At 37.5% G+C, this 20,740-nt stretch overlaps 1 protein-coding gene across 2 annotated transcripts in view; it reads left to right on the top strand.

Annotated features, from left to right (window-relative positions):
* ramp1 (receptor activity modifying protein 1) overlaps positions 1-17,631 on the top strand; it is a 37,756-nt gene extending 20,125 nt beyond the window's left edge. For both annotated transcript variants that reach the window (XM_051906772.1, XM_051906771.1), the window contains one exon: positions 15,795-17,631. In XM_051906772.1, coding sequence (XP_051762732.1) covers positions 15,795-16,050 — 256 coding nt within the window. In that variant the 3' untranslated portion in view covers positions 16,051-17,631. The remainder of the gene's footprint in view (positions 1-15,794) is intronic.
* The last annotated feature ends 3,109 nt before the right edge of the window (positions 17,632-20,740 follow it).

Below are 20,740 nucleotides of genomic sequence, written 5' to 3' on the forward strand. Positions count from 1 at the left end.
TTTTATGAGCACTAAATCAGCATATTAGAATGATTTCTGAAGGATCATAAAGACATGAAGACTGCTGAAAATTCAGCTTTACCATTACAGGAGTAAATTGCATTTTAAAATATATTTTAAAAGATTGCAAATTCCAATAATATTTCACAATATTACTTTTTTACTGTATTTTTTATCAAAGAAATGCAGCCTTGGTGAGCGCAAGAGTCTTCAAAAACATTTAAAAAAATCTTACTGACCCCAAACTTCCCCTACACGTTTCACATCACACTCAGTTTGGTTCAGCACTCATTCAGCAACTTTTGTTCAGCACAGTCCTACCTTGCCACTGACACGTCTGCATGTTTATTTGAATCATGACAAGGTCATTGAAGAGCAGAGTTTTCTCAGTAAGAGAGACGACAGGGGTTCCGATATTATCACATACTTCAGAGGGATTTAGTGTGCCATGTGGCACAGCTCCAGGCGTACACCGTTCTTGGGAATGCCTCCATATGCACAGCTGTCTCTATGACATAATGGAGGAGGTTATTTGTTCCAGAAAACACATGATATTGAAGAACTTAACAAGAAGAACTATCTTGGCTTTACTTTTGTGCCTTTGACAACTGACCCTAAAAAACTGCCACTGTGACGCTAGACTGAAGCCGTTGCGCTCCAGCGCAACAATCCAGAAAAGTGACACTGGATGTCCAGGCTGTCGGATCGGGGCCAGCAAGGTCTTCCAGTCCCTGTCATCAACACTTCATACACTGTTTGTCCCCTGCGACCTAACTCGTATCTATTGTAGCTAATGTCAATGTGCAAAATGTTGACAGTGTTTTATGGTAATACAAATCATTCCAACCCAAAAATTATAACTTTGCCATCATACAAAAGTCAATGGTAACCAAAACTCTTTGGTTACCAGTATTCTTCCAAATATCTTCTTGTTTTCCACAGAACAAAGAAAGTCAAACAGGTTTGGTACAACAAGAGGGTGATTAAATGATGATATTTTAAAGGGGTGGTTGATTATGATTTTAGTTTTTAGAACTTTAGTTAGTGTGTAATGTTGCTGTTAGAGCATAAATATTATCTGCGAAGTTACGACGCTCAAAGTTCAATGCAAAGAGAGATATTTTCTTTTAAACAATTCTCTGTTTAAGGACTACAATAAACGGCTGGTAGGGACTACAATGAGCTTCCTCCCCCGTTAGTGACATCACTAACCCTAAAATTTACATAAACCCTGCCCCAGAGAACACGCAACAAAGGGGTGAGGCCATGTTATTGCAATACAATACGTAACATAAATGCAATAGCATATATGACAAGGTATAGTTTAGTTTAATTATGGTTATAACTTATCTGTTCTATCTCCATGCAGCATATATTCTCTGGCTCTGTAGGATCTTACAACAGTTCCCACACGAGTGATTTATAGACTATCATGACAGAATATGCTAATCAGTGACTTTAAGATAGTTAACTCCACATCAGCTACATAAATTAATCAATTAACCATTCAGAAACATCCTGTTGCTTTCTACATGTTGTCACTTCTTCTTGAGTCTCTCCATCATTGTCCGACTCCGGTTTGAACATAAAAGGCTGAACAGTTTCTGACGTTTTCAGTGAGTCTGCGTGAGGTAATCGAGCTGCTAACACAAGCTCTTGAAACTCCGCCCTCTTTTTAGGAGCAGCAGCTCATTTGCATTTAAAGGGTCACACACAAAAATGAAGTGTTTTTGCTCACCCTCAAAAAGTGACAAATTTAACATTCTATAAAAAATGATCTGTGGGGTATTTTGAGTTAAAACTTCACATACACACTCTGGAGACATCAAAGACTTATTTTACATCTTGTAAAAGTGGCATTATATGACCCCTTTAAAAATGATGTTACGGTAAGGCACTTATAATGGAAGTGAATGGGGCAGATTACTGAAGAATTTAAATGATTACGTTTGAAGCTTATAATTTTATAAAAGCACATTATTTGCTTAAAATTGTTTTATTATTTGAGGTGTAATGCTTAAAACATTTTTCCAGGCATTTTAAAGTTTCATTATCATGGTGATGCAGTAAACTTAGATGTAACTTTACACTGAAAATCTTAACACATATATTGTTTGTCTATTGAATACTTCCACTGTAAGTGCCTCACTGTAACCCAGATTTTTGCTCCACTCAGAAGTGGAGTGATTGTCATAGCAAAACTGCTTTGGTGTTCATTAAGAAAACTGCTGATGCATTTGTTGTTATTCAGATCAAAACCTCAGAATTTTGCCCTAAAGTTGCAAACAAAAAAGATTGTGTTGAAGGGGACGATTGTTTCCTGCGGGTGTTGTTATACTGAGCCATTATTATTTGTAACACAAAATTATGATTATTCACATCAACTTTATTAAAAGCAGTTTGAGCGATTCCCTTTAGACAGTGAGTCATAGATTCTGCTAACTGTGTATAATGGTTTGTCATGACCTTGATCTTTGGTATTTCATTTTGTGCTTTTTTACATTAGAAGTGCTTTAGCCCACCGAACAAAATTCAAGCCTTAAGTCCTGGCTAACAATATTTTAAAATGATTTATATATGGTTAAACCTCAATAACAAGCACAGACTTAAGTTAGCTGGCTTTATTTAATATACAGAGTACATCAAATATGATCGATGCCACACTTCTTCAAATCAGTAGAAAATGGATGGCATAAATCTGCCATGGTAGAATAAAAAGTGAAAGAAATTACTCCATGATTCAATGCAGTACCTTTTTTTTTTTTTTTTTTTTTAAACCATCGAGTTCGACTCCAGGCTCAATTTGTCAGCCTTCCTAGAGAAGAGTGTTATTGCTCAACGGTTGCTCTTTCATAGCTCAGGGGACTTCATGGTGTTCTCAGATCTGGAAGCAGGTTCAAGTACCTCACTCACCTGTGAAACAGCGCTCATTAAAGTATGTATGGCCTCTCGGCTCCCTCCACGAGGTCATCCAAATCCGTCGCTCAATTATGCACAAAGCACTGTCTAGAGACAGCCACAGGTCTGGGATGAGGGCTGAGCAACACAGTAGAACGGCATGTGGCCTCCAGTGAGCCTCTGAAGTGGTGATGTAAGACTTATCGAGCACTGAGAGCAGTCAACTGCAGGTAATTAAGGTTATATACAAGCGATCAGAGCGGCAAGCACTCTTGCGCTTCAGCAAATTGTCTCACCTGGGCAATGAAGCATTTAACTGCTTCGGCGAAAACCAGCAATCTACAGACGTACCCTTTTGCCCTGCCAAGGGTCATTCCTGTGTGTGCCGGTATGCTCATTACACTCCTCTTAAAGCACAGTCTGGAGGCAAAATAAATACAAATTAACAATGCAAAGCTTGAATTATAGGCAGGTGTTTGTCTAAAACAATTTCCACTTTTCTGAAGAAATTAGATTAAGGAACATATGTTAAAACATAACTGCAAAGTGTTTTGCTACTGATTTAACAAGCTCAAAACAGATCCCTAGAGTTTTAATAAAGTGCAAACATTACATCGAAGTGGAGACATAAACTCAGCCTCTGGAGATCCTGCTGTGGTTTCAGGTTATTGCAGGACACTATTTTAATGCAATAGTTCACCCAAAAAATGAAAATACACACCCGAAGTTGTTCCAAACTGGATTTTCTTTTTTCTGTGGAGCACAAAAAAAGTTGTTTTTTTTTCCTCCATACAATGAAATTGTATAGTACGGTGACTAAGAGCTGTCAAGCTGTCCAAAAACAGAAATGAAAAAAAAAAAAACTTGTCTCGAAGCATCATGTTTGAATATGTGCATGTACTGAAAGAGATTTGGCAGTTACAGCAACTTCAAAACTTAAAGTTGATAAATGGCCAACACTAACTTTAATCTATTTTTGTGCCGTTACTAACAACAGATAACGTAACGTGATTTTCGACACTGTCAGTATATAGTTGGCAAAGAAAGGAATGTCTTGTGCTTCAATGCTTGATTCTGCTAATGGTTACATGACAGCTAAGGCATTATTCAAGCTAAAATTTGACCAACACATCTCTGGTCAGAATCTTTCAAATTTGCCTGTTGTATGTAATCAGATTTAATTTAGTCTTCATACTCCCTGCCCATTGTATTGAGGTTTTGATGTGTGTCATCTGGATTAGTCAAACTGGGAGACAAAATGTCAAACCGGGAGACAAAATGTCAAACCTAATTAATGTGTTCAAAAAGGGTATAATTAGTCTGCTAATAAATGTTCTTTGTTGATAAAATTAAATTACATTTAGAATTAATTGAAATTCTAAAGCTGTTATTAATTCAGACACAAAGGTGATGTTTTCAGGCCATGAGAGCGTCCAGAGTATATGGCAGAAAATATTAGAGGCTATTACCCTTTGGCCTCTCCAGAAATCTATTCCATGATGGTTGCGATCTTCTTCAAGCACGTAATACGTCAGAGATCCTGTAACTCGAGCTCAGGTGTCTTGACTCACTGTACCCGTCTTTTCTGTGTACACCATCTGGTGTTTAGCCAGTTCTGACTCTTTGGGCCCTCCGTGACCTGTTGTCCTGTTCTTGATGAGACTGCATGAGGACAGGCGGCTCATGTGATCACTTGGAAAGTGAGAGAGAAACTAAGAGCAGAGAGAGCAGAGTGACTGTCTTGGTGACGGCAAAGGGAATACTGAAACCTAGAGTTGCTGCTTCACAGACAGTCCTGGAGTTAAAATGTAGGATCTGAATGCAGTGATACGAAGTGACAAAAAAATTTCCTGCAGTGTCTGTGCTTGGAAGTTACGAAGCTTCTGAAGATCCTGCTGTGGTTTCAGGTTATTGCAGGACACTATTTTAATGGAATAGTTCACCCAAAAATGAAAATACACACCCAAAGTTGTTCCAAACTGGATTTTCTTTTTTCTGTGGAGCACAAGAAATGTTTTTTTTTCTCTCCATACAATGAAATTGTATAGTACGGTGACTATGAGCTGTCAAGCTGTCCAAAAACAGGAGAAAAAAAACGTGTCTCGAAGCATCATGTTTGAATATGTGCATGTACTGATGTATATGAATTACATAGGGAAATATAGCTTTATACTGTCATAGAAATATAGTAAATTCTGTAATACCCAACTGTACACAACTGTATATAAAATAGGGGCAGATGCCCCCCTTAAAATCCTTCTGCTCCCCCTGCAGTCGCATGGTTTAGATTCTGATCCCGATGTCCATCTGTTCCCCAGGGCATGTACCATTCACATTACAGTCAAGGTGTTTGTGGGATAGTTTCCATTAGCTCTGTGGAATGTGACCACACTTGAAAGCATTTAACCCCTCTGTCAGCCTTGATGACACTTAATGACTTTGAGAGAGACTGAAAGAGCCAACAAGGGTGACACTTTACAGTATGTTTCAACAATTCTCATCACCTTTAGCATCCAGGGCTCAACTGCTTCTGTAACTGTTGCAGAGACACATGCTCGAGATGTTTTAAAGGACGTTTCTGGATCATCGAGTATATGATCATCTGGGTCACTGTTGTTATGGGTTCTGCTATAAACAGTCCTGTTTCTAGAGATCCAAAAAACAAAAGTACAAATATGTAAACATCCTTAAAACAATGCACATTTACTTAAAGCAAAATAGCATGAGATACTGAAAAGTAGTTGAAATAATAGTAGTAAATAATAATAAATGAATAAATTGCCAGTGGTGTTTTCCCCACAAATTTATTTTTCTTCCCCCTTTGGCATTTTATTTTAAATTGTAACTATATTTATCATGTATGTATTTAATTATTTTATATATATATATATATATATATATATATATACATACATACAGGTGCTGGTCATATAATTAGAATATCATCAAAAAGTTGATTTATTTCACTAATTCCATTCAAAAAGTGAAACTTGTATATTATATTCATTCATTACACACAGACTTATATTTTTCAAATGTTTATTTCTTTTAATTTTGATGATTATAACTGACAACTAAGGAAAATCCCAAATTGAGTATCTCAGAAAATTAGAATATTGCTTAAGACCAATACAAAGAAAGGATTTTTAGAAATCTTGGCCAACTGAAAAGTATGAACATGAAAAGTATGAGCATGTACAGCACTCAATACTTAGTTGGGGCTCCTTTTGCCTGAATTACTGCAGCAATGCGGCGTGGCATGGAGTCGATCAGTCTGTGGCACTGCTCAGGTGTTATAAGAGCCCAGGTTGCTCTGATAGTGGCCTTCAGCTCTACTGCATTGTTGGGTCTGGCATATCGCATCTTCCTCTTCACAATACCCCATTGATTTTCTATGGGGTTAAGGTCAGGCGAGTTTGCTGGCTAATTAAGAACAGGGATACCATGGTCCTTAAACCAGGTACTGGTATCTTTGTGCAGGTGCCAAGTCCTGTTGGAAAATGAAATCTGCATCTCCATAAAGTTGGTCAGCAGCAGGAAGCATGAAGTGCTCTAAAACTTCCTGGTATACGGCTGCGTTGACCTTGGACCTCAGAAAACACAGTGGACCAACACCAGCAGATGACATGGCACCCCAAACCATCACTGACTGTGGAAACTTTACACTGGACCTCAAGCAACATGGATTGTGTGCCTCTCCTCTCTTCCTCCAGACTCTGGGACCCTGATTTCCAAAGGAAATGCAAAATTTACTTTCATCAGAGAACATAACTTTGGACCACCAGCAGCAGTCCAGTCCTTTTTGTCTTTAGCCCAGGCGAGACGCTTCTGACGCTGTCTGTTGTTCAAGAGTGGCTTGACACAAGGAATGCGACAGCTGAAACCCATGTCTTGCATACGTCTGTGCGTAGTGGTTCTTGAAGCACTGACTCCAGCTGCAGTCCACTCTTTGTGAATCTCCCCCACATTTTTGAATGGGTTTCCTCTCCAGGGTGTGGTTATCCCTATTGCTTGTACACTTTTTTCTAACACATCTTTTCCTTCCTTTCGCCTCTCTATTAATGTGCTTGGACACAGAGTTCTGTGAACAGCCAGCCTCTTTTGCAATGACCTTTTGTGTCTTGCCCTCCTTGTGCAAGGTGTCAATGGTCGTCTTTTGGACAACTGTCAAGTCAGCAGTCTTCCCCATGATTGTGTAGCCTACAGAACTAGACTGAGAGACCATTTAAAGGCCTTTGCAGGTGTTTTGAGTTAATTAGCTGATTAGAGTGTGGCACCAGGTGTCTTCAATATTGAACCTTTTCACAATATTCTAATTTTCTGAGATACTGAATTTGGGATTTTCCTTAGTTGTCAGTTATAATCATCAAAATTAAAAGAAATAAACATTTGAAATATATCAGTCTGTGTGTAATGAATGAATATAATATACAAGTTTCACTTTTTGAATGGAATTAGTGAAATAAATCAACTTTTTGATGATATTCTAATTATATGACCAGCACCTGTGTGTATATATATATATATATATATATTTTTTTTTTTTCTTTTTTTTTTTTTTTTTTTTTTTTCTGCCAAACAAGACAAAATACTGATTAAAAAAAATATTTTAGCAATGTAATATTTGAGCGTGAGCTTTAGATTGTTTCGTGAATCTGTCACAATGGCTTTGCAAAGAGGCTTTTATTGACAAATAGTGCAATGCCAACTAGGGAAGAGTGCTAGTAAAATCAGTGATCAATCAGGAAAACGTCAACATGAAATCATTGCTGCAATCTTTGTGACTGGTTATGGTGGCAGAAAACCCTCACGTCCCGCATGAACAGTGACAGTGTGCTGTAGTCATGGTCTCTGTGTGTTGATGTTTGTCCCTGACTGTCTCTGTCCTGTCACACAAGTTATATTTAGTAGTGTTAAACCATTTTGAAATTCAATCTGCTGTCTTACAAGACTGAAAGCTGCAGGGAGACTTTCTCATCACACGGTCAATGAAGAAAAGCAGCAGCAGTCACCCATTATAGACTGAAAGACTTGCTGAGTTTCATTAAACTCTGTATACTATTATCATATTAGTTTATCCAAGTGCAAAAGACTTTTGTGCAGCTTCTTCCTTTGCTGCTTAAGACTTTCCTCTTAAATAAAAGATTAATTAAAATGATAAAATAATGTACAGTAAATCATAATTGAACTGAATATGAAATTTAAATTGAAAGAAAAGATTGCTTACAAGTCGATACTCTTTTTAAACTACTGTCATCATTTATTTCTACTTTTCAAATTCTCTGTCTAGATTTTATTGTACTTTTGTCCCAGATCCCAGATCCTGTCCTCCTGTTTCCCCCACAACCAATTAATTTGCCCCTAATAAAGTTTTATCTAGTTTATTTTATCGAAAGTTGTCTAATTATGCAAAAAAAAGAGTAGCGCCATAAAAGCTGACATTGTCTTCATCTGAAGATAGTATTGTGTGAGGAACCCGCCCTAAATTTAAGACATTATTCTGGACAACATCTTTTGTATTCCGCAGAAGAAAGTCATGAAAGTAAATGATGGCCTTAATACAACGTCTCACATCTGCAGTCAGAGGATCAGAATTGCTTCATCTTATCTGTATTCACTTGTTAATTGCATGATAATAGGTTTTGACAGGACAAAATGAAGCTCCCAGGGTTCCTTGTGATAAAACATCCAAATTTAACTCGTTCACTAAATTACTTCCTCTCAAACTGATGCTACAGGCTAAATATTGCCACAGCTGTTTCTGTTCATGCTGGTGATGATACGTTTGACATCTCTTCTTCATCACTCTGTACAGTTGGATGAAGTAGTTAAATATAAACAGAAATACTCATTTGTCTCTTCAGCAGAGCAGAAACCAGAGGATTATTTTTCAGAAAGCTGAGCACATCTCATCCTGGTTTAATGTGTATTTGCTTCTAATGAATTAGGCAGATTTTGTCTTTCAAATTACATTAATTTATTATAGGCTTACAATGGCATAGTGTTTAAAACAGATTAAAGAGAAAATGTTATGACTGATGTAGAGATGAATGGCACAACCTCATGTGCAGAGCTTTATAACATACACTGCAATCCACCTGGAGGGGATATGATATTATTAGATTTCTGATTCTGTCACGTTCATGATGGCGACCACTTTAGGGCCCTATGAAATGTCACTATGGGACTATGCCATTTATACTGTTTGAGTATGAAATATATTGTATATGTTCTGCTGTGTGGCTTCAGTTGAGGCCTGTTGTCTTATTAAAATGGCCACAATGTGCTCATATATTCTAATATTTCCGTATATGTTGTGCGTCAGCTGTCACAATACCAACATTTCAGTAGACGGTACCTATACCAGTGAAATTTTACAGTTCTCAATACCAATTTTGATTGGAAAAACAAATGTTCTATTGAACAAGCTGCTTTATAATTATTCAAGACAACTAAACAGTCAGTAATAAAATAAATATTAAGGAACATTACATCAATAGAACAAACCAAAAAACAACAGAACCAAGGTACAATGATAAAAATAATGCAAATTAAAATGGCTTCAATTACTGGCATAGTCTTCACTGCATGATTATGTTCATGTTTAATGGTAGAGGGCTTATTAAAGCTTCTAAAGTTATCCAACCAAAAGCAGTGAGTTATGTGCCAAAGTTTAACACATTTAGGGTTTTGTTCACTAATCTCAAGTAGCCTATGAGCAATAATAATAAAGATGCTTGTCTTAGCAAACACCGTTAAAAATGAAATGAGGAAAATAAATACAGTGCTTCTTACTTACTATTTAACTGTCCATTGTGGGCATACAGTTGGATGGTTCTTTGTTTATTTTAGTCTTTAATGTGAATGCTATAAATACACAGGCAGACAGAGACGGTCAGAGGTGTGAGCTCAGGGTCAGTCCATTAACAGACAGGGTTTAACAGAAGCTGGAGCTTCTCCTGAACTTTAATTCCAGTAAAACTGACTCACTCTCACCATTAGTAAATGTCTACCACAAATTATTTCTTTTTTCTTTTGTTTTGTTTCAACATTTTTCAGTGGTACCCAGGCACACAGATACAAACACTGAGCAAAAAAATATAGCCTATATAGCACATTTTTATATAAAAATACCAGGCTCATGTACTTGACTCGTAAAAATACCCCCGATACCAAAGACCGATACCTCACGTGACGTAACTGACAGAATTTTCCATGCACAGAGACACTGACGGCAGCAGCAGAAACAATGTCAGCCTCAGAGGTGTGGAAATACTTCAAAATTAATGATGACAACCCACACATTGCGAACTGCATGCTTTCAATCACAATTCGTTATCGATTAGTGAAGGCGGGATAGGCGGAATCGCGCTTAATGACACAGACCAGAAGCGCTCTCTCTCTCTTTCTTTCTTGCGCGCGATCGCAGTTCAGACAGCGCGCGATCAGTTCTCCTCGCGCCTGAATGGTCAAATGCACACATACAGTGGGTACGGAAAGTATTCAGACCCCCTTAAATTTTTCACTCTTTGTTATATTGCAGCCATTTGCTAAAATCATTTAAGTTCATTTTTTTTCCTCATTAATGTACACACAGCACCCCATATTGACAGAAAAACACAGAATTGTTGACATTTTTGCAGATTTATTAAAAAAGAAAAACTGAAATATCACATGGTCCTAAGTATTCAGACCCTTTGCTGTGACACTCATATATTTAACTCAGGTGCTGTCCATTTCTTCTGATCATCCTTGAGATGGTTCTACTCCTTCATTTGAGTCCAGCTGTGTTTGATTATACTGATTGGACTTGATTAGGAAAGCCACACACCTGTCTATCTAAGACCTCACAGCTCACAGTGCATGTCAGAGCAAATGAGAATCATGAGGTCAAAGAAACTGCCTGAAGAGCTCAGAGACAGAATTGTGGCAAGGCACAGGTTCCTAAGAGCACAGTGGCCTCCATAATCCTTAAATGCAAGACGTTTGGGACGACCAGAACCCTTCCTAGAGCTGGCCATCCGGCCAAACTGAGCTATCGGGGGAGAAGAGCCTTGGTGAGAGAGGTAAAGAAGAACCCAAAGATCACTGTGGCTGAGCTCCAGAGATGCAGTCGGGAGATGGGAGAAAGTTGTAGAAAGTCAACCATCACTGCAGCCCTCCACCAGTCGGGGCTTTATGGCAGAGTGGCCCGACGGAAGCCTCTCCTCAGTGCAAGACACATGAAAGCCCGCATGGAGGACTCCAAGATGGTGAGAAATAAGATTCTCTGGTCTGATGAGACCAAGATAGAACTTTTTGGCCTTAATTCTAAGCAGTATGTGTGGAGAAAACCAGGCACTGCTCATCACCTGTCCAATACAGTCCCAACAGTGAAGCATGGTGGTGGCAGCATCATGCTGTGGGGGTGTTTTTCAGCTGCAGGGACAGGACGACTGGTTGCAATCGAGGGAAAGATGAATGCGGCCAAGTACAGGGATATCCTGGACGAAAACCTTCTCCAGAGTGCTCAGGACCTCAGACTGGGCCGAAGGTTTACCTTCCAACAAGACAATGATCCTAAGCACACAGCTAAAATAACGAAGGAGTGGCTTCACAACAACTCCGTGACTGTTCTTGAATGGCCCAGCCAGAGCCCTGACTTAAACCCAATTGAGCATCTCTGGAGAGACCTAAAAATGGCTGTCCACCAACGTTTACCATCCAACCTGACAGAACTGGAGAGGATCTGCAAGGAGGAATGGCAGAGGATCCCCAAATCCAGGTGTGAAAAACTTGTTGCATCTTTCCCAAAAAGACTCATGGCTGTATTAGATCAAAAGGGTGCTTCTACTAAATACTGAGCAAAGGGTCTGAATACTTAGGACCATGTGATATTTCAGTTTTTCTTTTTTAATAAATCTGCAAAAATGTCAACAATTCTGTGTTTTTCTGTCAATATGGGGTGCTGTGTGTACATTAATGAGGAAAAAAAATGAACTTAAATGATTTTAGCAAATGGCTGCAATATAACAAAGAGTAAAAAATTTAAGGGGGTCTGAATACTTTCCGTACCCACTGTAGTTCTCAAAATGTCCATGGTGTGGAGTATTTCACGTAAATACAGTCGGTTATGGCTTATGTCGACGTAAACATTTGGGTGAAAACAGGATATCATGTGACGGTATGGATTCGGTCTTAAAGGGACAGTAGCCTATATTTGTCATTAGTGTTAATAAAACAACAAAAGATGTTAAATAAATGTATATATAGTAAATAAACCTACTGTATCTGAAAAACAAGCTTATTTAAATTGTATCTCTATAGCATTTGTTGTATTGTTTGTAAAAAAAAATGATATAACAACAATTATATATATATTGGTAATTATGCCCTTTGAAGGTTATTGGACACTGTGAAATTTTTGTTCTTTAAGTTTGTGACAAGCACATAAAAATTATTACTTTTTTCATTAGAGTAATAATAAAGAAGCTGTCCTACATTCATTAGTTTCACTGTGTTGTGCTTGGAAAACTGCAACATCACCAAAAAAAAAAAAAAAAAAAAAAGAGAAATTAATAAATGTATGCATCGGTATCAGTGAGTACTAGAAAAAAAGTATTGGTACTCGTACTCGGTCCTTAAAAAATGGTATCGGTGCATCCCTAATAAAAATTATTATAAAAGTTATGAAAGAAAAAGACAATTCAAGTTTAAAATAAAATATTGTAAGTAATTATGAAATCGATTAAATAATAAAGGGAAAACTATAAAAAAAAAAGGACATGCATTTGATAATGCAGTGCAACTAAAATAAAGTGCAGCTCAGTGTTTTAAATTCAGTTTCCAAGTCAATCCTTTAAACCTCTCTCCTGAATTTGCAGTAGTTCCAGTCATTCTCTACTGGCTTCTTTAATTCATTCCCATTTCCTTTACCTAAACACCCTTAGCCTCTACAGCCAGGCTGTGCACACAGGGGTGACCTAGACACCCATATGTGTCACACATGCCGCTTTGGGAAGATGAGACGTGCTTTTTGCACTGCCCGAGTGTTTGAGCTGCCATCCTGCAAGCCATCTTTATCCCTTGGGGTGAAATGTGAGGGGAGGCAGTGTGCAGTCTGCTCCAGCCCCTAAAACAGGCCCGGAAGAGAACTCTTGATTAAAAGTCTGCACTGGTTATGCCAGGCATCCCACGCTAGGCTGACTGGGCTTAAAAATAGACGGCTCGGGGGAGGGGGGAGGGGGGTCAGGGTCTAACACTCACATAGGGGCCTATTAAGAGCTCATCTGAAGTACAGCCTCTCCTTGAGCTCCGTCACTCTTCATCACCATCATCATCATTATTGGAGTGATCTCATTCCATCAGGGCTCCTTAACGGTCACTGAGAGAATCATTATTTCAGCTTAATAAAGACATTTATCATGCACACTCTCACACACAAATATGCAGACGTGCATTTTATGGATGATTAGGAACAGCACCAAAGAGATTCATGTGAACCTATGCAAATAGTTAGCACATGTGAGATCCAAAATATGATGCTTTTGTTTTGTTTCTTGATGGTTCTTAAAGTACAGTCTTGAAATCTTGCAGGTTTTGATGCGATTATTTCATTGATAGTGCTTTTATATTTCAGCACATATTAAATCGATATTAATTTTCAAGTCAAATGTGTAATTTCCGCATCACTGGTGGAATTGCAAAAATGATGGTTTCAGATAAATGACTACTTATTAAAAAATATCTTCAGTAACCTAATTTAAATATCACTATGACTTTTGGATGACTGCCATGTGGAAATAAAGGCAAGCGCAAAACAGTATCAACCAGATTACTTGAATGTCTTCTGTATGTCAATAAAGCAGTGTTACCAATAAAATGGTGCTATTTTATCTTAGAGAAAATTGTTTCAGTTGTGGCCATTAGTGATGGGTGCTTTCAAAACACTGCTTTGTGAAGCTTCAAAACCTTTGCACATATTTTTGCTTTGAACCAGTAGTATCAAACTACTATATGTCATATGTCAAGTGATTTCAGTAAATGAGGCAGTGTTGAAGCATTTCGAAAGTTCAATGGTTCACCAGTAGGGGACGAGCTTAGTGAACCGATGAACCAATGTCTGTATGGTTTTTAGCTGATCTTGGTTCAGTTTTATAATGTCTAATTTCTAATGGCACATTTGTCTTATAAAAAAAGGGGTAGCAGTTAAAGGGTTAGTTCACTCAAAAAAGTACTCACCCTCATGTCGTTCCAAACCTGTAAGACCTTCGTTCATCTTTGGCACACAAATTAACATATTTTTGATGAAATCTGAGGTTTCTGAACCACACAAACAGCAATGTCATTACTACCTTTCTGGGCCTTGAAAGGTGCAAAGACATCGTTAAAATAGTCCATGAGACTACAGTGGTTCAACATTATTGTTATGAAGCGATGAGAATACTTCTGTGCAAAAACAAAACAAAAATAACAAATTTATTCAACAATTTCTTCTCTTCCCTGTCAGTCTACTACGCTGTTGACATAGTAAACACAGAGCAACACTTCCGGATTCTACGTCAGAACGCCGACTCATTATTGGCCAGCTCCTGCGTCACCATCTGCATCTGCATTGCGTTTACTACATCAGCAGCGTAGAAGACTGACAGGGAAGAGAAGAAATTGTTGAATAAAGTCATAAACTTCCTACTCCTCGTGGAGAGCGCAGTTCATGGATGCATAGCAACGACAGGCGCCACGGGAGCGCAAGCGCTTTGGAAAGAAGGAGAAAGCGGTGCGGCCGCGCTTTCCACGTGTTTTTAGACGCGATATGTGAACGGCCCCTTAATCTCACTTCCGTATGATGCCTATTAAAGTAGTGTTTATATAAGTGCAGCACTGGTGCTGCTTTGTTTACAGAGGTAACCAAGGAAACTCTACACTGCAAAAATGCTTTTCTTATTTAGTATTTTGTCTTGTTTAGTCTAAATATCTAAGAATTCTTAAATCAAGATGTTTTTACTAGATAAGTAAAATGACATTAGAAATTTTTTGTCTTGTTTTCTGCAAAATAAAATCAAATTTTCATTTTGACAAGTAAAATGATCTGCCAATGGGGTAAGAAAAATAATCTTTTTTTTGTTTGAAATCTTGTTTCTTGTTACTGTCCCAAACAGAAACAAGATTTTCTTACCCCGTTGGCAGATAATTTAGCTTGTTTTAAGCAAAAACTCATCATTTTGATTTTTTTTCCCAGAAAACAAGAAAAAATATCTTATGCCATTCTCCTTATCTAGTAAAAGCATCTGGATTTAAGATTTTTTAGAAATTTAAATACTAAGTAAGAAAAGCATTTTTTGCAGTGTATTGCTGCTGTTCCATAAGCACCACCTTCTGGTAGAGAGTGAATTTGCATGTTTTGGTTTTTGTTGTTTTTTGTTGTTTTTTTTGGGGGGGGCATACTTATATGTATGGAGGGGGGGCTTCATGGACAACCACTGTTATAGAGACACTTAATGTTTAATGGTAGATTGCATTTAATAGATTACACTTTCAAGAAAACATGCGACTCATTAGCAATTTGATTCATTGTTTTGGAGTTGCAAAAGCTAGTAGCCACTGCAATGAGCTAAAAACTGTATGTAGAACTGCTCCAAAAGAGCAATGTTTTGACAGTGCCACAGTGTTTACACTCTCTGGGAAATAAACATATGAGTGGCTTCAGTATAGTTGGCTCTGTACATCTCCTGTCTCCTACGGGAAAAGAGAAAGTATTTAAAAAAAAAAAAAAATAAAATACACACTTCACATTTAACCTATTTTTTGTTTATCCTGACTCATTCTGAAATGCTTTAAAACAGTCATTCACCTTTAAAAGTGCACAACACCATCTTATGCAAACAGTCAACATTAATCTCCTGTTTTCTCTACTAAAGGTCCTATGGAGAACTGACCAACTGCACGTTCCTGGTGGCTCTGAAGATGAACTGTTTCTGGCCCAACCGAATGGTGGATGAATTCTTCATCCGGGTGCACAGGCACTACTTCCATGACTGTTCATTGTCTGGACGGCTGCTTCACGACCCACCCAATCGGATCTTGGGGCCTTTTATCGTGGTGCCCATTCTGGTGACACTACTCATGACTGCTCTAGTGGTGTGGAGGAGTAAACGCAGTGAGGGAATCGTATAAATCTATAACAGCTAACCAAGAACCTCCACACTGAACAACAGAGAAGGTGATATTTTACAGACTGCAAACAATAAGAAAGACTTGTTTCTCATATATTGAAACGCTTATAGTGAACACTGTCACTGTGTTATCTACAAACAGATAACATACAAGTCATTTATATGGACAACAACTTTAAGCACAATTTCTTTTAAGTAGTTTTCAACTAAATGTTATGTCATGTCAGCATTTTGTCAGTAAAACAGATCTCCAATATTGATGCAAGTCATTATCATAATGATGGATAAGTGTCAACTTGAATGGATAAACACCAAACTAAAGGAAGGACACTGTTATTCCCATATGTTTGATGAACCTATATGAAGACTGGACTCAATCACTTTATGTATTTCACACTCGTAGATGTGCTTTGTGCCAAAATGTGACATTTGTAGCATGACATTCATGATTAATATTATTTTGTAGTTTTTAAAAATAAGAAAAGAGGGCTACAACCATGAACATGCCAATATAATAATGATCCCTAAAAAAATAAATAAAAATAAATTGATTATTGTATTTATATGCTCCAAAGTGAACATCTCCATCAGATATTTTTACAAGACACCCAAAAATGCTTTGGCCAAAGCATCGCACATATCCCTCAAAGACAATTTTTGGGAAGATTCTGGAAAGCTGTGAGAAATTGATTTCATTCAATACTGAAAAGTATCAATAAAAAGTAAAAACTGACTATTTTGACTAATGGACACAATATATGGTTATATATATTGATTTTTTAAGAAAAAAAAAATCAATTGCACTAATAGTAAAATCTATGTGCATTTATATAAATACACCACAAATGTCATCTCAATTAAGTTTGTACAAATTTATGGCACTTATGAAGCTTTAAAGATAATTTAATTCCACCATACAAAAACTGCAAATTACTTGACTATTGTTCAACACCATCTATTTTTTTTTTATTTTAATACCTAATGTCATAAGGGACAATATGCTACCTGCATTACATTTAATGTTTTAATTTGCTCAAAATTCAAAAGTGTTTGTTCAGCTAGCCTTGTGAGCCCCCAGTTGGGTAACTGCCTAAAAGAGTAGACATCTATATGTTGTAGGCAACAGACAGTCATGTAGCTCATCAGGTTCTGGATCAGAGCTACAGTCTTTTGTACTGATAATGGCTATCAGATACTATTAGAAGCAGTGAACTGAGAGAATTACTGCATTAATTTGGTGTCTCTCAACTCACAGCTTCATGAGGTCAAGTCAAGGAAAAATATTTTCTTTCTTTAGTGGAGAGCAACCTGGGCTAAGAAGCTTGCAGCATTTGTCAAGGAATAATTCATGTATTAGCACTAAAATTATGTTTTTATTCACATGGTTCTGCTATTATTATTATTTTTATGTCTGATTATCTCTGGAGCTCTGTGTCCACAGTGAGTGGATTAAAAGCCTGTGGTTTTCACCTGCCTGTGGCGAACTGGACAGCAGCACAGAGACACCAGATGTCTCTAATGTCAGCTGAATTTCAAAGCCTCTGATTTCTGCTGAAGTTATAATAAAGCCATTTGCCCTCGACTCTTTTATTCCCCTCATTGGGGGTTTGCTTTGGAGCACATCATATGCAAACAAACAGACACAAGAGAAGGCATGCAGTCGTGAGTCATCAGAAGTTTAGCCGTTAAATAACAGCAGGTCAGTTACAGCACATCACTCAGCTTCTATTTCCTGAATTAATTCAATGTTGATGCCACATGATGTTGATGTCTCTGCATTTCACTGATCTTCATGGAGTCATGTTTTATGCTCTTTTTACCCAGAGCTTATTTTTTTAACCACAGAGATGAATTAGAAATTCTTGTAAATAACTGCCAGTATCACCAATGCACTGAGATGCCACTATTTTAAAGCACTGCGCTAGTAAACTTAAATCAGCAACCTTCCTAACTCCATTAAAAAAGGCACAAAGGAAACAACAACACACTGTTAGTCACTGTCAATCATATTTTAAAGCACTACGCTAGTAAACTTAAATCAGTAACCTTCCTAACTCCACTAAAAAAGGCACAAAGAAAAAAACAACACACTGTTAGTCACTGTCAATCATATTTTAAAGCACTACGCTAGTAAACTTAAATCAGTAATCTTCCTAACTCCATTAAAAAAAGCACAAAGGAAACAACAACACACTGTTAGTCATTGTCAATCATATTGTGATAAAGGTCTCAACACTAAGGTAATCTAATTCATGAAAGTGATGAGTTAGGTTTACCACAGCATGAAAATAGATTTTAAAATCATTAAACTCAGCTCTCATTTCAGCTTAGACACAACTTAGACATGACAGCACTTTCAATAATCATAATTTCTTTCCTCTCCACCATACTGTCTGAAAAGCACAGCCTTCTCGAATCTTTACAGAGCTTAGGAACACAAAGGGAGAAATATCAAGAATTATTGTGTTATTTAAGTGTTTTATTTAATCAGATATTTCCTAAAATAGCCGATAGCACAACATGACCCTAGCAATCCACATGCTTTTCCCCACAGATAATGGATGTTCCGGAGCCATGAATGCAAATTGTTTAGGGCACCACAGGCAAAGTTTTTCGTGAAAAAGTGTAAATCTTTAAATCCGTCACACTGCAGATGCCTGAATATTCACATATATTCAGCTGGCGAGAATCACCCAGTATTGGCAAGACTGTACAAAAAGGCTGTTGTGACATTATGAATGGTCATAACATTTACACAACTATCACTTTTTCTAGAGTAAACAATGTGCTGATTTATTGGTGCTATATCAGGGAAATGCATCTTTCTTGGGCAACATTCATCTCTTATATAATCTGTATGTGGAATCAATAAAGGATTTCAAATGTGCTATCCCTGGCCTCATATACTTTATTGATTGTTTATGAAGTGCAGAGTATTGAATAAATCTTATCCTATATCACATTACATAAGACGCCATGTCCAATATTTGCCAATATCAGAATAGTAAACAGTAATATTGACAGAGATGAATGGATGACTATTTGAAGCATCAGCCATTTATCACTTTAATGACAGGCAATTAAAAATGTCATTTAATCACCTTGATGGAGGGGGAGGAGAATAATCATTTGGAGCCATGTTTGAAAGGACAGTCCTTTCCGTTAGATAAAAAGGAATAATGGAACGGCACAAGGAATATTCACAGTCTCCTCACTAATGAGACAAACCCTCCATCCATCTCTGGAGCCACACCAGAGCTAATAGTCATCACAAGGGACTTATTTTCAGTTACAGTTTCAGTTACTGTAAGTAATGCTCCAATTAGAGGAACTGTTATCGCAAAGGAACAAGAAGGCACAGGAAATATGTAAAGGACAACACAACACTTTTCACTATACTTTAATTAGACACTCGTACTCATTACAAACCACTTTAGCATGCTAATTCACTTTTTTATTGTTTCAGATAAATCAGATGAATAAATTATTTATTTAAAGCTTATGTGCATAATTTATACACAACTAACATTACCAAAGTGATTTTCAAATAATTTTATAGAACATTCCCCCAATCTGCCATTGTTCAGCAAAATCAAATAACCCTTAGGATCCCCTCTGTTGCAATCGCATTATTTTTTGATGACTCTAGATAACCTCAGGCTTTTAGATATCCTTGTGTGCCCTCCGCTTCGGCAATGACTCAAAACAAGTTACATTTTCAGCTCTGTAATTGGAATGTGTATCCTAAACCCCATGGGTGAGAAAGGTCTGGTGCCAGCAGGTGCGCTGATTCCAGCTCCATTCAAGGTTGCTTCTTTAAAGTGTGTTGGATCTCAAAACTAAGCTGGCAGTCCCAAACCCTGCTTCCTGATGCCACCCAGATGCCTTTAGTTGGGTTTTAGGCCCAGAGCATTTACTATGAAACAATAAGTGTTCAAAGGAGGCTGCAGAGTATAACTGCTTTGAAAAATGGGAAAGGGCTCTGGTTTTATTTTGTGGGTTTACAAAAGGATTAAGTGGGGTGGCTAGGGGCATTTATACAATAACATACTACTAGAGAAGAAACTATAACAATGGTCCAAGTTGAATGAAAGAGAAATCATTAGGCAATAATATACAAGAGGCTGTGCTATATTGTCAATATGGCATCCTAGGTTTATTGGAAAAAAGCACCTTTTGCTAATCAGTTAATAAAGACTTGTTTTTGTGTGTTTCCTTGCACAATACTGTTATGACCTCAAAATACTATGGTGCATAATTTCTAGATTTGCATAACATAACCAGTTCCATATTGTGACGTATGAACCCAGCAAACATTGGTCCGATGGCAACGGCGTGATCCTGACCAAAAATAGTCGCGGTAGGACGGCATAAATTGGTAAAAATATATAACACAGAACATTTCCTAAAAATGCATTCAGATATGCTTGTACATGTCTCTCTGGGGTTGTATGTATAATTGTTACTTTGACATTCATAAGCTACATGAAGCTAATATATAAAAATTAATTAACTGATTAATAAGATAACGTCAAAGACGTCTGTTCAAATTTCATCTTGGAACTATTTTTCAACCATGGCGGGACGTTGTTAGAGGGACGTCTTTTCAACGGTCATTAAACATCCAAATGTTTTCTGGGAAACAATCTTTAGCTCACCTGATACAGAACTGCACTTGTGATGCAGAGCGC

Source organism: Ctenopharyngodon idella, chromosome 9 (genome assembly GCF_019924925.1).
Source record: "Ctenopharyngodon idella isolate HZGC_01 chromosome 9, HZGC01, whole genome shotgun sequence".
NCBI classification, from domain to species: domain Eukaryota; kingdom Metazoa; phylum Chordata; class Actinopteri; order Cypriniformes; family Xenocyprididae; genus Ctenopharyngodon; species Ctenopharyngodon idella.